Source organism: Moschus berezovskii, chromosome 12, assembly GCF_049115385.1.
Source record: "Moschus berezovskii isolate FMDL1 chromosome 12, NW_MosBer_1.0, whole genome shotgun sequence".
NCBI lineage: Eukaryota > Metazoa > Chordata > Mammalia > Artiodactyla > Moschidae > Moschus > Moschus berezovskii.
In genome coordinates, this window is record NC_142471.1 from 78,597,605 (window position 1) to 78,615,320 (window position 17,716).

At 43.2% G+C, this 17,716-nt stretch overlaps 1 protein-coding gene across 4 annotated transcripts in view; it reads left to right on the plus strand.

Moving 5' to 3' along the window:
- ACSL5 (acyl-CoA synthetase long chain family member 5) overlaps window positions 1-14,440 on the plus strand; it is a 57,654-nt gene extending 43,214 nt beyond the window's left edge. For all 4 annotated transcript variants that reach the window (XM_055424652.2, XM_055424651.2, XM_055424658.2 and 1 more), the window contains 11 exons: window positions 1,630-1,764; window positions 2,903-3,037; window positions 3,552-3,647; window positions 8,118-8,190; window positions 8,469-8,557; window positions 9,087-9,203; window positions 11,076-11,219; window positions 11,888-11,989; window positions 12,476-12,547; window positions 13,239-13,385; window positions 14,175-14,440. In XM_055424652.2, coding sequence (XP_055280627.1) covers window positions 1,630-1,764; window positions 2,903-3,037; window positions 3,552-3,647; window positions 8,118-8,190; window positions 8,469-8,557; window positions 9,087-9,203; window positions 11,076-11,219; window positions 11,888-11,989; window positions 12,476-12,547; window positions 13,239-13,379 — 1,104 coding nt within the window. In that variant the 3' untranslated portion in view covers window positions 13,380-13,385; window positions 14,175-14,440. The remainder of the gene's footprint in view (window positions 1-1,629; window positions 1,765-2,902; window positions 3,038-3,551; window positions 3,648-8,117; window positions 8,191-8,468; window positions 8,558-9,086; window positions 9,204-11,075; window positions 11,220-11,887; window positions 11,990-12,475; window positions 12,548-13,238; window positions 13,386-14,174) is intronic.
- Window positions 14,441-17,716: the final 3,276 nt, after the last annotated feature.

The window sequence follows — 17,716 nt, forward strand, 5'->3', positions numbered from 1 at the left end:
CTTGGGTTAAAGTGCTGATATCTGATTAATATTAATTCTAATAAGCGTGTTTTTCACATTTGCAGTCAGTTCAGTTGCTCAGTTGTGTCCGACTCTTTGTGACCCCATGGACTGCAGCACTCCAGGCTTCCCTGTCCATCACCAACTCCTGGAGCTTGCTCAAACTCATGATCATTGAGTCCATCCATGTCCATCAGACTCATGATACCATCCAACCATCTCATCCTCTGTGGTCCCCTTCTCCTCCTGTCTTCAATCTTTCCCAGCATCAGGGTCTTTTCCAATGAGTCAGTTCTTTACATCAGGTGGCCAAAGTATTGGAGCTTCAGTTTCAGCATCAGTCCTTCCAATGAATATTCAGGACTGATTTCCCTTAGGATTGACTGATTTGATCTCCTTGCAGTCCAAGGGACTCTCAAGAGTCTTCTCCAACACCATATTTCAAAAGCATCAGTTTGTTGGCACTCAGCTTTCTTTATAGTCCAACTCTCACATCCATACATGACTACTGGAAAAACCATAGCTTTGACTAGACAGACCTTTGTTGGCAAAGTGATGTCTCTGCTTTTAAATTTGCTGTCTAGTTTGGTCATAGCTTTTCTTCCAAGGAGCAAGCATCTTGTAATTTCATGACTGCAGTCACCATCTGCAGTGATTTTGGAGCCCCCCAAAATAAAGTCTCTCACTGTTTCCATTGTTTCCCCATCTATTCGTCATGAAGTGATGGGACTGAATGCCGTGATCTTAGTTTTCTGAATGTTGAGTTTTAAGCCAACTTTTTCACTCTCCTCTTTTGCCTTCATCAAGAGGCTCTTTAGTTCTTCTTTGCTTTCAGCCATAAGGGTGTCATCTGTGTATCTGAGGTTATTGATATTTCTCCCAGCAATCTTGATTCCAGCCTATGCCCCATCCAGCTGGCATTTCTCATGATGTACTCTGAATATAAGTTAAATAAGCAGGGTGACAATATACAGCCTTGACGTATATTCCGTGAATATACGTGAAAACTTCCAGAGTTTTCGCATTTTATCACTTCTGAAATTGAGATGGTCTTACCACTGTAGGAGTGTTCTAGTTTGAGTGGCAGTGCTTTTTTCTTAGTGCTTAGAATGGGCTCTTAGAAACAGTGCCTTAGACACTCACCCAGAGCTGTGGGTGGAGTAGGGGTGGGCCTGCAGCCTCACAATCTGACTTACCTGTCCAGGCACCTCAGCAGAGGTGAGTGTCATCCTGTCTAGGGAGTAAGATCTCAGAGTTCTGGGTACATGAAGTGTTAGGGGTGAGGGGTCCAGAGAAAAGTGCCCATTTTTTTTGTTCTTGTTCAGTCACTAAGTAGTGTCTGACTCTTTGAGACCCCATGGACTGCAGCACGCCAGGCTTCCCTGTCCTTCACTCTCTCCCAGAGTTTTCTCAAAATCAAGTTCATTGAGTCGGTGATGCTATCTAGCCATCTCATCCTCTATCACCTTCTCCTCCTTTTGCCTTCAGTCTTTCTAGCACCAGGGTGTTTTTCAATGAGTCAACTCTTCCCATCAAAATGCCCATTGGATGTCCTTAATTCTGTCCAAAACAGACCTGACTCAAAGAGGTTCTTTGGCTCTGAGCCCTGCCTTCTGGTTTTGCTTTTAGGTTATTTTGTACTCTTGTGGAGCCAAAGTCGGATTCTTCCAAGGAGACATTCGGCTGCTGCCTGATGACCTGAGGACCCTGAAGCCCACATTGTTTCCTGCAGTGCCTCGACTCCTTAACAAGGTCTATGACAAGGTACTTATCTTGCTTCTGCTGGGCTGGCCCTGAGCTGTGTGGGGCTTAAGCCTGCCTACAGCTCCTAGAGACTCTATGTTGCTAAGAACTGTGCTCCATTTCCAGCCTTACCCCCCACCAGCATCCACCTACAGCCACAGTTACAAACGCAGCCATGAAAAAAATCACACAAATGAAACCCCCTTTCCTCTGGATGAGATTACTTGGATGTGATATGGAGAAACAGATTAATTCAGAGACTTGAGGAACCTCTCAAAATTCAACTGACTTGGAAATTGTTACTCTGATTTCATAACACCTCCTGGTTAGTGTGTTTCTTGCTAAGGTGCTAAGCCCATGGTAAATATTTCATATACATTCATATACATTCCATCATTTCATTCCTACAAAAACACAGGAAATCACACCTAATTTATTTAACATTTACACACCTAATTTATTTAACATTTATTACCCCTAATTAACAGATGATGAGACTGAACCTTGGAGGTTAAATAACTTGTCCAGAGTCAGGTCTAATAAGGAAATGAGCCAAAATTTCATGGCCTCATGACAGTTTTAGCTATTATTGATCTCTGCTCTGTTTTTCATTAAGGTTAGGAAAATGGTGCTTTTTCTAATCTAAGCATTTCCCTTGCCTTCATTAGCTGAGAGTCTTCCAGAAAGGCACAAATATTTGATTTTTTTTTTCCCTTTATTTATCAGTCTTGAAAATAATGAACTGGTATCCCAGTGACCTTCAAAAATGGTCAGTGAGAAGTTTTCTTTGTAATATTATGATACTATATAACGTACATACATATGATCCTAAATCAAAAACCTTAAGAGTGGTACATAATCAGCTGTTTCATCAGTACGCCCAGGAAACTTTGTCGATAGATGCTACCTTTTGGGGACATGCTGTATCAATTGTTAAGGTTGTTGGCTAAGGACAAGGAATTGGAGGAGCTGGAGCTTTGTCTGTGTGTATGAAGTTCACTTCTTTGTTAGCATGAACTTTCATCATTATTCAGCATACCAGTACATGTATAAGAGCCACTTTCTTTTGATGCTAGGAGGCACTATCTCTTGCTTGTTGATGAATGGCTTTGGTGAGTATCCAATAGGTTTCCAACTAAGAGGAGCTGTCACTCTGCAGGTGCAAAATGAAGCCAAGACACCCTTGAAGAAGTTCTTGTTGAACTTGGCTGTTGCCAGTAAATTCAGGGAAGTGAAAAAGGGTATCATCAGACGTGACAGTCTGTGGGACAAGCTCATCTTTGGAAAGATCCAGGTATGTTGGGTAGATCCTGATGGAGCCAGGTACGTATCTGGGCTGCCCTTTGCCTCAGCATACTTTGCTTTTCCTTTGATGGTCAAGCATCTCTTTAACTGGAGACCCTTTGGCACTTTCTGTGTTCACTCAGCCTTTTGAGATCTCTCTCAGACAACTTTGTCGCTAAAGGGATTTGGTCAAAATGCAGAAAGTGGATTTTTCTTAGGTTCTAGCTCTTTCATTCTCTTAGGTGGTCTGTTGAGAGTCCTAAGTAATTTGAAAGGTCCAACAATATAAATTACCTGAGGAAATGTCCAAAAAAAAAAGTTGCAGGTCTGCTTCCCACTGTGGATGGAAGCCAACATTTTAAGTTCTTTTCTATGATAATGGACCCTTTCTAAGTGCTTTGTGAATTAATGAGTTTAATCCTTACGACAACACTGGATAAGTAGGCTGTTCTGCCCATTTTGCAAAGCAGGGGACTAAAGCTAAGGGAATAGTTTTCAGCAGGTCTTTTGTTTCTATTAAACAGGAAAGCCTGGGTGGGAAGATTCGGTTCCTGGTCACTGGAGCTGCCCCCATCTCACCTCCCGTCTTGACGTTCTTCCGGGCAGCAATGGGATGTCTGGTAAGCCAAGCACCTTTTTTTTTAAAATTTTTTATTGGAGTGTAGTTGCTTTACAATGTTGTGTTAGTTTCCACTGTACAGCAAAGTGAATCAGTTCTAGGTGTCCATATATCGCCTCTTCTTTCCTTCCCATTCAGGTAACAGGCACCTTTTTTGGATGATAGCTAATTTCCCTTTTGCACAAGTAAAACTCACTATTTAAATAAAAATGAAAACACAAGTGAGAAGTGCCAAGGAGAAAGTCAGCCAGAAACTCAAAGTCAAGAGAAAATATCCTTCCAGTCACTGCTCAGTGCATCTGCATAAAGAAACCGTGACACAAATAGCATCAGTGTTAACAAAACTTTGCCATTTGCAGCAGTGTGAATGGACTTGGAGGGCATTATGCCAAGTGAGATAAATCAGACCAAGACAGATTCTGTGTGACATCACTTATATGTGGAATCTAAACAATACAACAGACTGATGAATGTAATAAAAACGAATCTGGCTCATAGATACAGAGAATAAACTACTGGTGGGCAGTAGAAAGCAATTTAGGGGCAGGAGCATGAGAGGCGCACATGGCCAGGCGCAAGGTGGGTTCAGTTCAGTTCAGTTCAGTCGCTCAGTCGTGTCCGACTCTCCGTGACCCCATGAATCACAGCACGCCAGGCCTCCCTGTCCATCACCAACTCCCGGAGTACACTCATACTCATGTCCACAGAGTCGGTGATGGCATCCAGCCATCTCATTCTCCGTCGTCCCCTTCTCCTCCCGCCCCCAACCTTTCCCAGCATCAGAGTCTTTTCCAGTGAGTCAACTCGTCGCATGAGGTGGCCAAAGTATTGCAGTTTCAGCTTTAGCATCAGTCCCTCCAAAGAACACCCAGGATTGATCTCCTTTAGAATGGACTGGTTGGATCTCCTTGCAGAATAAGGGACTCTCAAGAGTCTTCTCCAACACCACAGTTCAAAAGCATCGATTCTTCGGCGATCAGCTTTCTTCACAGTCCAACTCTCACATCCATACATGACCACAGGAAAAACCATTGCCTTGACTAGATGGACCTTGGTTGGCAAAGTAATGTCTCTGCTTTTTAATATACTATCAAGGTTGGTCATAACTTTCCTTCCAAGGAGCAAGCGTCTTTTAATTTCATGGCTGCAATCAGCATCTGCAGTGATTTTGGAGCCCAAAAAAATAAAGTCAGACACTGTTTCCACTGTTTTTCCATCTATTTCCCATGAAGTGATGGGACCAGATGCCATGATCTTTGTTTTCTGAATGTTGAGCTTCAAGCCAACCTTTTCACTCTCCTCTTTCACTTTCATCAAGAGGCTTTTGAGTTCCTCTTCACTTTCTGCCATAAGGGTAGTGTCATCTGCATATCTGAGGTTATTGATATTTCTCCCAGCAATCTTGATTCCAGCTTGTGCTTCTTCCAGCCCAGCGTTCCTCATGATGTACTCTGCATATAAGTTAAATAAGCAAGGTGACAATATACAACCTTGACGTACACCTTACGAGGGTATTATTACATGGGAAATACACCTGATATTTTATAATAACTATAAATGGTGTAATCTTTAAAAAATGGCATCAGGGTTCTAATACACTTGGTTTTTTTTTTTTTCATCTCCTTTTATTGAAGGAAATAAAACTGCAAAGGCAGTGGTACCTCACAGAGCATGACAAGGTAGCCATTGGGGCTAACATGACAAGCCACAATGCTGGCCAGGGGTCCTACCACACTGCTGCTGCTAAGTCGCTTCAGTCGTGTCCGACTCTTGTGTGACCCCATAGACGGCAGCCGACCAGGCTCCACCGTCCCTGGGATTCTCCAGGCAAGAACACTGGAGTGGGTTGCCATTTCCTTCTCCAATGCGTGAAAGTGAAAAGTGAAAATGAAGTTGCTTAGTCGTGTCCGACTAGTAGTGACCCCATGGACTGCAGCCCACCAGGCTCCTCTTTCCATGCGATTTTCTAAGCAAGAGTACTGGAGTGGCTTGCCATTGCCTTTGGAGGACCAAAACCACAAAGACAGCAGGAGGTAGCAAACATCCCCAACACCCAGTGCAAGCATTCCCATTTGCAGAGAGCTTGGCCTTGCAGTGTAAAAACAGGGTCCCCTCACACCTGGCAGACTATCATCTCAGGCCGACAAATCCATCCAAAACTAACATGTAGTCTCAGATTTGGAGTTCTTTCTCTTTGACCCAGAGATTTAGGGCAATCAGAAGATGAGTTAATCTTTTACTAATACACTTGTTAAGCAGTGCTCACCCCATCCATATTGATCTTAGTCAAATAAACATAATTTTAATGGTTTTGTAATAGTTTATTGAATGTACCCAGATAACTAGTCTCCTGTTGAAGTGTGTGAAGTTGCTTCAGTCGTGTCCAACTCTGGACTCTTAAAGACCCTGTGAACTGTAGCCAACCAGCCTCCTCTGTCCATGGAATTCTTCAGGCAAGAATACTGGACTGGGTTGTCATGCCCTCCTCCAGGGGATCTTCCCAACCCAGGGATTGAGCCTGCGTTTCTTACATTTCCTGCATTGGCAAGTGGATTCTTTACACTTGTGCTACCTAGGAAACCCAGTCTCCACTGATAGACATCATTTTTTTTTTTTTTGGTGTTATAATCAATGAGGTGATAACGATGTTTGTGCATATTTATGAAACTATCAATTTAGGATAAATCTTTGCAAGTGGGAATTATTGGGCCAAAGTATATGAGTTTTTTTACATGTCAATGTTGATGCTCACGCTTCCTCAGAAGGGTCTTGTCTTTCTTATACATTCCCACAAATAATGCACAAGTCTTAATAACCCCACCTTCTTCCTAGTGGTAGATATTTTCAGTCATTTAAATCTTTGCCAAATAGATACTTGAAAAATCTGATTACAACTTTGTTTCAACACCAAACATCTTTTTGGGGGGTCTTATTTCCCCTTGCCCTCATTACACTGAACATTCACAGATTTACTTAATAATATTTGTGAGGTTTTGTTCGTTTGGCTTCACTATGAGGCATGGAGGATCTTAGTTTCCCAACCAGGGACTGAACCCAAAACCCCTGCGTTGGAAGTGCAGAGTCTTAACCACTAGATCACCAGGGAAGTCCCTAAACATCCTTTCTATTGTTTACTGGCACTTGTATTGCTTTCATGAATTACTACATTACTTCCTTATAGTAAAAAGAGCAAAGGAGAGTTTGGTTCTCTTTCACCTTACTTTCTGAGAATTCATATAGTAATAAAATCAATCTTTGTTGTGTTAGAAGTGTATTTCCTAAGTCTTATCTTTTGCACTGTGTATTGCTAGATAAAAGTTTTAAACGTTTATGCACTAAGTCACCTTTTTTATGTGGTTTTATAAGAGCTTAGACCTTAGGCTTCCTGACGTAACTCTCAATATTGCATAAAACTGTTTTCATCCAGATTTTCTGGTAACCTTGTGGTTTTACCTTTTTTCAATTAAGTCTCTACTCCATCTGGAATTCAGTAAAAGGGCTTGAGTACAGGTAGTCTCATATTTCCCCCACAGATGGCTAACTAGTTCATTCTTTTGGTCAACGTGCACAGCATTAATGAAACAAACAGCCTTGTCCTCATCAAGTACCACCTATGTGTATAACTGCCTTCACAATAGATTCTGAACTGATGCCAAGGCCAGAGTTCCTCTGGTCTTTCAAACTAGCATCCTCTTGGCCATGCTTAACACCTTCCTTTCCCTCAGCTCCTAAAACCCATAGATCAGAAGGCCCTATGTCATATCCCTCCCAGAAATGCCTTCCTCTCTTCCACCAGCTCTGCCTGGGACAGACCCCATCCCCACTTCAGACTCCGCATGTGTTTCCCCCACAGCCCCTCTCCAGTCAACGTTATCCTTAACCAGCAGTTGGTCTGTGCTACAGACCAAATCTGGCCTGTTTCCTCTATTTATAAATAAAGGCTTGGTGGAACACAGCCATACTCATTTATTTATGTATTGTCTACTGCCGCTTTTGTGCTATATTGGCAGAGTTAAGTCATTGACATAGAAACCAAATGGCTCATACAGTCAAAAATATTCACTCTCTGGTTCTGTATACAGGAGTTTGCCAGCCTCTGTTCTATCCCATAGCTATTTCCCTTAAAAGATGCTTCTCACCTTCTTTAGCTCCTTCAGTAGCATGCCCTTGCCTAGGTTCAAGTCCAATTGCCTTTGGATTGCATGTCACTTAATGAATAACTCTCTTTTCCCCATCAGCTTGAAATGCCACATTTCCCAAAGTATAGTATGTTTCCATACATTGGTCAATTTCTGGACCCTTTTGGTTTTTTAGTGAATCCACAGTTGTAAAGACCTAGCAGCTCAGGTTTTAAGACACTAAGTGTCCTCCAGCTCTCAGACACCTTGCTTTCCTCACGTCTGGCCGTAGGGGATGGCCAGCTCCTGCTTTATCTTGAGTAACTCTCAAAGCCCTTCTTTGGTTCACACAGGTGTTTGAAGCTTATGGTCAAACAGAATGCACTGCTGGCTGTACAATTACATCACCTGGGGATTGGAAATCAGGTAGGTTCTTTGTTTACCGGACAGCAGGTGCAATGGCTGGGCGAAGAGTTCTAGATAAACTAGGATTTGGGTGTTTAGATAGCCTCAGTACTCTGGATTAATGTGGCAGATACTATCTAAGGGTTGGTCCAGGCTTTTCTATCTTAACTCTCTGGCACTGGTGCCAGATGACTTTTCAGTTTTATTTTTCTAGAGTCAATCCATAAATATCTCTCAACCATGGCTGGAGTTATCACCATTTCCCAGTATCCTGGCTGATTCAGTGTGGTGTGTTCTAGGCCACGTTGGAGTCCCCATGCCGTGCAATCATGTGAAGCTGGAAGATGTACCTGATATGAACTACTTTGCTGTGAACAATGAAGGAGAGGTGAGTAGGCTGTGCCAGCAGTCACTTTTACATAATCGTAGTGGGGATGTGTGTATCAGAAAAAGCACACAGTCATGAGCAGGTTTGTGTTTGAGTCTTTCAAGAATTTTAGCAAGGACTTCAATGTCTTGGAGTCTAACTTTGTCCCCCACAACAGGGATTAAAAATCTGGTGCTCTTCATTAGTGTCATTGGTATTAGTCAATCAGTTCTATCAGACTCTTTGCAACCTCATGGACTGTAGCCCACCAGTCTCCTCTGCCCATGGCATTCTCCAGGCAAGAATACTAGAGTGGGTAGCCATTCCCTGCTCCAGGAGATCTTCAGTCCCGACCCAGGGATTGAACTCGTGTTTCCCACATTGCAGGCAGATTCTTTACCATCTGACCCACTAGGGAGGCCCAGCATTCCTCATACTATAGTGGAAAGCATCAAATGGATCAAGGTGGTGGGAAAAAAGATGAAAGGCAGGAGAAGGTGTTTGTAGCAGCCTTTGTTGTTGTCACCACTCTGTCCCAACTTCTGTACAGATCTGCATCAGGGGCACCAACCTGTTCAAAGGATATCTGAAGGACCCCGAGAAGACACAGGAAGCCTTGGACAAGGATGGCTGGCTTCACACAGGAGACATTGGTCGCTGGCTCCCGGTGGGTGTTTCTTCAAAACTTCTGGGTGTCCCTTAACAATGCAATAGACTTGCTCAAAATGAAAGTCGTTCAGTCATGTCCGACTCTTTGAGACCCCATGGACTGTAGCCTGCCAGGCTCCTCTGTCCATGGAATTCTCCAGGCAAGAATACTGGAGTGCATTGCCATTCCTTTCTCCAGGGGATCATCCCCACCCAGGGATTGAACCCAGGTCTCCTGCATCACAGGCGGATTCTTTACCACCATCTGTGCTACCAGGAAACCCCGTTAATGCTGGAGTGGGTACCTTTCCCTTCTCCAGGGGATCTTGCTGACCCAGGAATCAAACCGGCGTCTCCTGCATTGCAGGCAGATTCTTTACCAACTGAGATACCAGGGAAGCCTGGATACCAAGAATGACTTGCTCAAAGACAGGGGAAAATTTGGTGACTTTTCCAAAGAAGTGTGGTAGTGTATTTTGTTGTGGTGGTGGTGGTTTTTACTTTTCTTGTGGCAGAAACAACTCAAGATAACTCCATGGGCCTATAGTGTTTGCCTTTTATAGGGATACATTTTTTTCCCCCACTTAATATGTGGAGACACATCAAAATGAAGATGCAGGATTTCTAAGCCAGGTGTATGCAGAGACTAGTTTTTGCCTCTCAGTGACCTTCACAGCCTCTCTTGGTGAAAGACACTGAGACTTTCTTTAAAGCATAGCTTGCTGACAAAAATTCAGCAGTAAGTAGTCTCTGTAAACCCCATCTGTTTTCCTAAGAGAGGAAATTCTTGCATAGTAATGATGGACCCCTGTAGGGAATTTTCAAGAGCTTTCCTCTCTGGAAGGTTTTTGTCTACTATGTGCTGGGGGAGTGGGAACATAACCAGATTTAAAAGCCCCTTCTTGCTCAATATTCTCAAGATTTAAGTGATATTCAAGGAATGTTTGACAACAAAATCTCTAAGAACACTGGTCCTAATGATGTATTTCATGTATTTGGGTACTATGGTAACATGTCTGTGTCTGTATGGTAAGAGTTCTCAGGTCTTCTAAGCCCAAAATATAGGCAATAGATTCGTTCTCACACTAAAATTATAAAGGGCTGAGCTTTATCCATCACTTTCAGACAATATCCGTTGGGCTGAGCTGCTAGTTAATTTCTTGAGTTGGCCTTGTTGATGGTTCCAGGATTGGTTCAGTCTATTGACCTATTTCGGGTGTGATCATGTGGACTGTATTTGCCACTTGTCCCAGTTCTACAATTCAAATCCCTAAAAACCTAAGCTCCTCAAACCAATTAGCCCAGAGATAGAACCTGCAAATGACCTCTGGTGGCTGGGTCAGAGAGCTCGCCCTGGCTCTGTTTCTGTCCTAACAAGCGCAATTACTGACTTGTTTGATTAGCAATGGCACAGTGGAGCTGTATAGACTGCTCCTGGATCTAATAGGGATAGAGAAAAGGAAGACAAGGAGGGGAAGATCTAATTCTAAAGTCTTAATAAAAGATAACACCTTCGCTGTTCCCAAGAGTGCTGGAATGAAGTAATTGGAAATTAAGTTACTGGAAATTAAGAGCTGCAAAATTTTTTTATTGGATGAGGCAACCATGTGCATAATCCCAGTGAGTCCAGGGGACTTTTTCTGAGGCTGCCCGCTGACTCTTCACAGACACAGGCAGTATAGACAGGTTTTGTGGAAGGCTGCATCCCTCCCCTTTCCCCAAAGCCAAAAAGAGAAATGAAAGATTGTCCAAAGTCAATGGGGAGGTCAAGTTTAAAAGGGAAGATTAAAAACAAAAAAAGGAACATTACCTCTGATTTCACCTCGCTCTTCACTGACATCACTCAATAGGCTCAGAAACATTGATGCTGTTGTCTTTCTGTCTGCTACAGAATGGAACTCTGAAGGTCATCGACCGAAAAAAGAACATTTTCAAGCTGGCCCAAGGAGAATACATTGCTCCAGAGAAGATAGAAAATATCTATATCAGGAGTAGTCTGGTGTCGCAGATTTTTGTACATGGGGAAAGCTTACAGGTAACATACATTTCTTAACAATAGCCAGTTTTATAAACACTATGCTTAAACTTGGCTTCTTGGGAGTGTGGGAGGATTGATATGCAGAGGTCAGAGTTGCTTTAATCTTAATATTGAGCACCATTTCTTTTTGAACAATAACATTTGATTAGAACATTTTTGTAGAGATGTTAAGTGGGAAAATGAGATTAGAGTTCCATGAGGGTTTGAAATATATGATGAGAAAACAGTAGGATTCAGTTCAGTTCAGTTGCTCAGTCGTGTCTGACTCTTTGTGACCCCATGGACTGCAGCACACCAGGATTCCCTGTCCTTCACCAACTCCCAGAGCTTGCTCAAACTCATGTCCATCATGTCTGTGATGCCATCCAACCATCTCATTCTCTGTCGTCCCCTTCTCTTCCCACCTTCAATCTTTCCCAGCATCAGGGTCTTTTCCAAGGAGTCAGCTCTTTGCATCAGGGAGCTTCAGCTTCAGCATCAGTCCTTGCAATGAATATTCAGGACTGATTTCCTTTAGGATGGACTGGTTTGATCTTGCTATCCAAGGGATGTCCCTGAATGTCGGGCTTGGGAACCATCACGTATTAGGAAGCTGTAACGCTGCCTTCTTTGTCCCACCAGGGGGCAGTGCTGCGCTAGTTCACATGCTTTTATTTCCTTTCCAGTCATTCCTAGTGGGAGTGGTGGTTCCTGACCCAGATGTACTTCCCTCATTTGCAGCCAAGATTGGGGTAAAGGGCTCTGTTGAAGAACTGTGTCAAAATCAAGTAAGTCTCACTCCGGAAAGCCTACGCACACCCATGGGCCCATCGTGGGAGGGGGATTCCCTGTTCTCCCCACCCTTCAACTTGGGCACCCAGGGTTTCCTGGAGACTCCTTGCTGGAAGAACAGACTCTTGTTGTGTCTGTACCAGCTGGTTTTATTAGACTGGAAGATGGGATGGGGAGTTTAAAAACAACTACCAAAATCCCTATTCTTTTTATAGTAAGATGTGCATTGTGAAAAAATTAATTGGAAAACGAGGAATTAAATAATGCCATCCAGAGAAAACCCCTGCTACCATTTAGGTTTGCTTTTTCTTCTCATTATTGTCTTTGAGCGACATTTAGATATCACATGTTCTCGCGCATACCCCAACATCCTTGCTTTTATCCTGATGAGTTTAGTTGGTGCTTTGAATTGGTTCCTGCTCAGCCTTTTCTTTAGACTGTTTTTCAACAGCCAGTCTCTAAGCTATGTTTTGTATTCCTAGAGTATAAAGAAAGCCATATTAGAAGACATGCAGAAAATCGGGACAGAAGGTGGCCTTAAATCCTTTGAACAGGTATGTACTACTCATGTTATCCTGCCTTCTCAAGTCACACTAGAAAGTGTTAACGTTTGCATTTATAGTGCGGTTACGGAGTTCAGTTTCCCAGGAACTGATGTTGGTGGTACTGTTAACCCATTGACGACAAATGGCAGTGACCTTTGCACTTATTTGTGAATCCCTCCATGCTGTTCTCCTTCTCCACTCATGTCTTTCCCAAATTATTAGTGCGAGAATGGGCATATGTTACTGTTCTCCTAACCCTCCCATGTCACCATGCCACTTCTATAAGAGAAAAGATTAAGTTTCCTCACATAAATAGCATTTATTTAGTTAATTTTGACCGGGCTGGGTCTCCGTTGCTGTGTGTAGGCTTTCTCTAGTTGCAGCGAGTGGGGGCTGCTCTCTAGTTGTGGTGTATAGTTTCTCCATTGCGGAGGGGGCTTCTCTTGTTGCGCGGCACAGGCTTTAGGGCACACAGGCTTCAGTGGATGCGGCATGTGGGCTCAGCAGTTGCGGCAAACAGGCTTAGTTGCTCCGCCGTGTATGGAATCTTCCCAGACCAGGGATGGAACCCGTGTCCCCTGCATTGGCAGGCAGATTCTTAACCACTGGATCACCAGGGAAGTCCCACGTAGCGTTTAGGAGGGCTCCGCAGAACAGCCCAGATCACTAATCAATGTGTGTACGTGTGCATCTCTACCAGGTCAAATGCATCCATTTACATCCAGAGGCATTTTCCATCGAAAATGGACTCCTGACACCAACTTTGAAAGCAAAGCGGGGAGACCTTGCCAAATACTTTGGGACTCAAATCCGCAGTCTGTATGAGAACACCCCGGAATAGGTTAAGGTACTTACACTTGCAAGGGGCCCATAAGTATCCTGCCTTGTAGGAATGTGGATTTAAAACTAATCTTCAGTTCAGTTCAGTCGCTCAGTCGTGTCTGACTTTCGTTCATTTTTTTTTTTTTTGTCTTTCCTCCTGTTGTTTTACCTACTAAATTATAAAACCATAATTTTAGGACTTTTAAAAAATATTCAGTGAGAGACTTAGCACGTGGAAGCTTAGCCTTGAACTAAATAACTCGTCTTTCCCATCTTAAATGTTGCTTAAATGACATCTTAGGTGTTAGGACTACGTTTTTCAAGAACCTTCCTTCAAGGTCCATCTGTATAGTATCTTTGTTCCTGCCTTGTGATCTCCAGCCTTTATAAGTGATAACTAGTTCAGGGGCCAAAGTGACCCTTTGGGACTTTTTCCTTGTTTTATAGTTAACTAACTAACTCATTGGTGGTCTCAATATTTTGAGTTTCCAATGTTCAAATTAAGAGACCTTTAAGTTCTGAGGAACTTAAGAACATATTTTCTAACTATTCCATAAAACCCCTAAAATTAAGTAGAGTTTTAAGCTATAACAATATTAATCATGTTTATGAGACAGATTTCTTATCTGTCCTTCTGTGTTCACTAAAGTCTGTGTCTAGAAGGGAAGAATTTGATCCCACTGAGCATTTCCTAAAATCTCTAGTTTCTCTGACTTGGGAGAATGTAAAACTGGGCCTGTAACACTGTGTCCAAAAAGAATGTTCTGAGAGTGTTTTCCACAGTATACCTGGTGACCAAATCTATTCCCAACAGTTTGCTGCTGAGCTGGAAGCTGTGGGTACAGGAGCTGAAACTCATGTCAAGTGCACCTTTCCAGTAAATGAAGCAAGCACTGAGTGGCAACCTCCTGAACTGGGAATGAAGGCACAAAGCCTGCACAACAGCCGTATCTCCTGGGAATGAATCGACTGATCTTTCCTCCCGACTCTACTTCCTGCTGTACCTTACCCGCCTTCAATATGTACTGATAACGCCTGAAAATATAAGGTGTTAAGAATAAACTATTGCAGAGAACTGAATCTGTGGTGTGTTTCATCGTGGATCGTGAAGAGAGTCAGCCTTAGACAAGGGTTCCTTAACCATGACAGAAGCTAGTGGCTCTCAAACTTGGCTACGCACTAGAATTACCTGGGAGTTTAAAAAGATACCAATGCCTGCGTGACAGTTCATGGATTCTGGTTAACCTGGCCAAGGGTACAGCATGGGCATTGGGATTTTTAAAAGGTCCCTAGGTGATTCTAGAATGCCACCATGTTTGATAGCTACTGAAGGAAATGACCTTGAGGATCAGGCGTTCTATCCCACAGCTGTGAATAAAAAAATACCAGTCGAAGCCTGACTCCAACTGAGCACAATTCATGCTCTTTCTCCTTTATCATCCATGTAGTCTTGAAAGTGTCCCTTTCTGGTCTTTCTAGACCCTGAGCCCAGAAGAGCTATTCTGGGATATTGAGACAGAAGGGAAGGCAGGAATGAGCTTCCCTGCATGTCCAGCTCCTGCTGTCTCCTTGACCTCCTTTCCCACTACCCCCTCACTCACTCCAGCTGAACCCACACTAGCTGCCTTCCTGTCCTCAGACATGTCAGGCACATTCCAGCCTGTTGCTCTGCCTAGAGTGCAGATGCTCCCAGAGACACGTGACTTGTACCCTCATATGCTTTAAATGTCACCTCCATCAGACTGTCCCACCTGCTTTCTTCATAATACACGACTCCAGCTGACACAGGCTTTACTATCCGTCTACCTCCCTCGTCCTCTTTCATTCATTGCTGAATCCCCAAGTGCCCATCCCGTAGTGTTCACTGTTGCGAGCCAGACCCCCAGTCTCAAGTTCTCTGCCTTGGAAAGAATTACTCTTTGAACAGGTGACCACTGTAATTCGACCCTTGTGTTTAGAAGAGCCTGACTTTAAGCCTCCAAGTCCACCAGCCTAGAACCTACTACTCACATCAGCTCAGGCTTGGATACATTCAAGCGAACATGAGCAGACATGACTCGATTGAAAGTCTCCTAGACGGCAGCCAAGATGGTATAATATAGAAAGACCCTGAGTTCACATGGGCACACCAAAATCACAACTGTCTGCAGAACAACCATTGATGAAAAAAACTGGAACCTACCAAAAAAGATCTTCCACAACTAAAGACATAAAGAAGGAACCACAGTGAGAGCGGACTGTAAGGGCAGACTTGTAAGGGCAGATATAATCAAATCCCACACCCCTTGGCTGGGAGATCCTCAAACTGGAGAATAATTATATAGCAGAGGTTCTCCCACAGGAGAGACAGGCCTGAACTCCATGTCAGGCTCCCCAGCCCAGAGATCTGGCATCAGAAAGACAAGCCCCAGAAAACTGGGGGAAATACAGACTTCACTTTTCAAGAGTATACACAAAGTTTCATGTGCGCTGGGACCCAGGGCAAAAGCAGTAATTTGATAGGAGCCTGGGCTACAGCTACCTGCTGGTCTTGGAGAGTCTCCTGGAGGGACAAAAGGCGGCTGCGGCTCAGCCTGGGGACACAGACACCGGAGGCAGACATAATAGGGAACATTAAACCACATGAACATTCCTGATGGTTGCCATATTGGCTCATCTGCACCAAGACTTGGCCCCGCCCGACAACCTGAAGGCTCCAGTGCTGGGATGCCTCCAACCGAACAACTAACTGGGGAGAAACAAACATACCCATCAGGAGACAGGCTTCCTAAAGACTAAAGGGCCCACAATCATGTCCTGACATGCCCCGAGGCACAGCCTAGTGCACCATGGGGTCAAAGTTCATCTCCACCCACCAGGGAGGAGATAATAGCTAAAAACTTCCCTAATCTGAGAAAGGAAACAGCCAAGTCCAGAAAGTGCATAGAGGCCCACACAGGACTTAAAGAGGAACACGCCAAGACACAGTGCCATCAAAATGACAAAAATTCAATATAAAAAGAGAATACTAAAAGCAGCAAAAAGAAAAGCAACAAATAATATATAACGGAACTCCCATACACTACAAAGCTACAGTAATCAAAACAGTATGGTACTGCCAGGCAGACAGACAGAGATTAACTGAGCAGGACACAAAGTCCAGAAATAAACTCATACACACCTACGGTCAATTAATCTATGACAAAGGAGGCAAGAATATACAATGGAGAAAAGATAGTCTTTTCAGTAAGTGGTGATGGGAAAACTGAACAGCTTACATGTGAAAGAATGAAATTAGAACATTCTCAAATACCACATACAAAATTAAAGTCAAAATGGATGAAAGACCTAAATGTAGGACTGGATACCATAAAACTCCTAGAAGAAAACATAGAACACTCATTGATATAAATCACAGCAATACTGTTTTGAATCCATCTTCTAGAGTAATGGAAAGAAGAACAAAAATAAGTGGGATCTTATTAAACTTAAAACCTTTTGCACAGCAAAGGAAACCATAAACAAAACAAAAAGACAACCTAAAAAATGGGAGGAAATATTTGCAAAGGATACAACCTACAAGGGATTAATTTCCAAAATATAGAAAGAGCTTAAAATTAACCCAATCAGAAAAGGGGCAGAAGACCTGAACAGACATTTCTCCATACAGATGACCAACAGGCACATGAAAAGATGCTCAACATTGCTAATTATCAGGGAAATGGAAATCAAAACTACAATGAGGTATTTCCTCACACAGATCAGAATCAGTTCAGTTCAGTTGCTCAGTCATGTCCGACTCTTTGCGACCCCATGAATCACAGCACGACAGGCCTCCCTGTCCATCATCAACTCCCAGAGTTCACTCAAACTCATGTCCATTGAGTCAGTGATGCCGTCCAGCCATCTCATTCTCTGTCGTCCCCTTCTCCTCCCGCCCCCAATCCCTCCCAGCATCAGAGTCTTTTCCAGTGAGTCAAATCGTCGCATGAGGTGGCCAAAGTATTGCAGTTTCAGCTTTAGCATCAGTCCTTCCAATGAACATCCAGGATTGCCACCATCAAAGTCTACAAATAACATATACCTGCAAAAGTTGAAAACTCTAATTTGAAAAGATACATGCTTCCCAATGCTCACAGCACCACTATTTACAACAGCCAAAACACAGAAGCAACCTAAATGTCCATGAACAGATGAGTGGGTACAGGTGTGGAATAAATAGTGGAATATTACCCAGCCATAAGAAGAATGAAATAATGCCATCTGCAGCAACATGGATGGACCTAGAGATTGTCATACCAAGTGAAGTCAGTCAGACAGAGAATGATAAACATCACATGATATTACTTACATGTGGAAGCTAAAAAATGATACAAA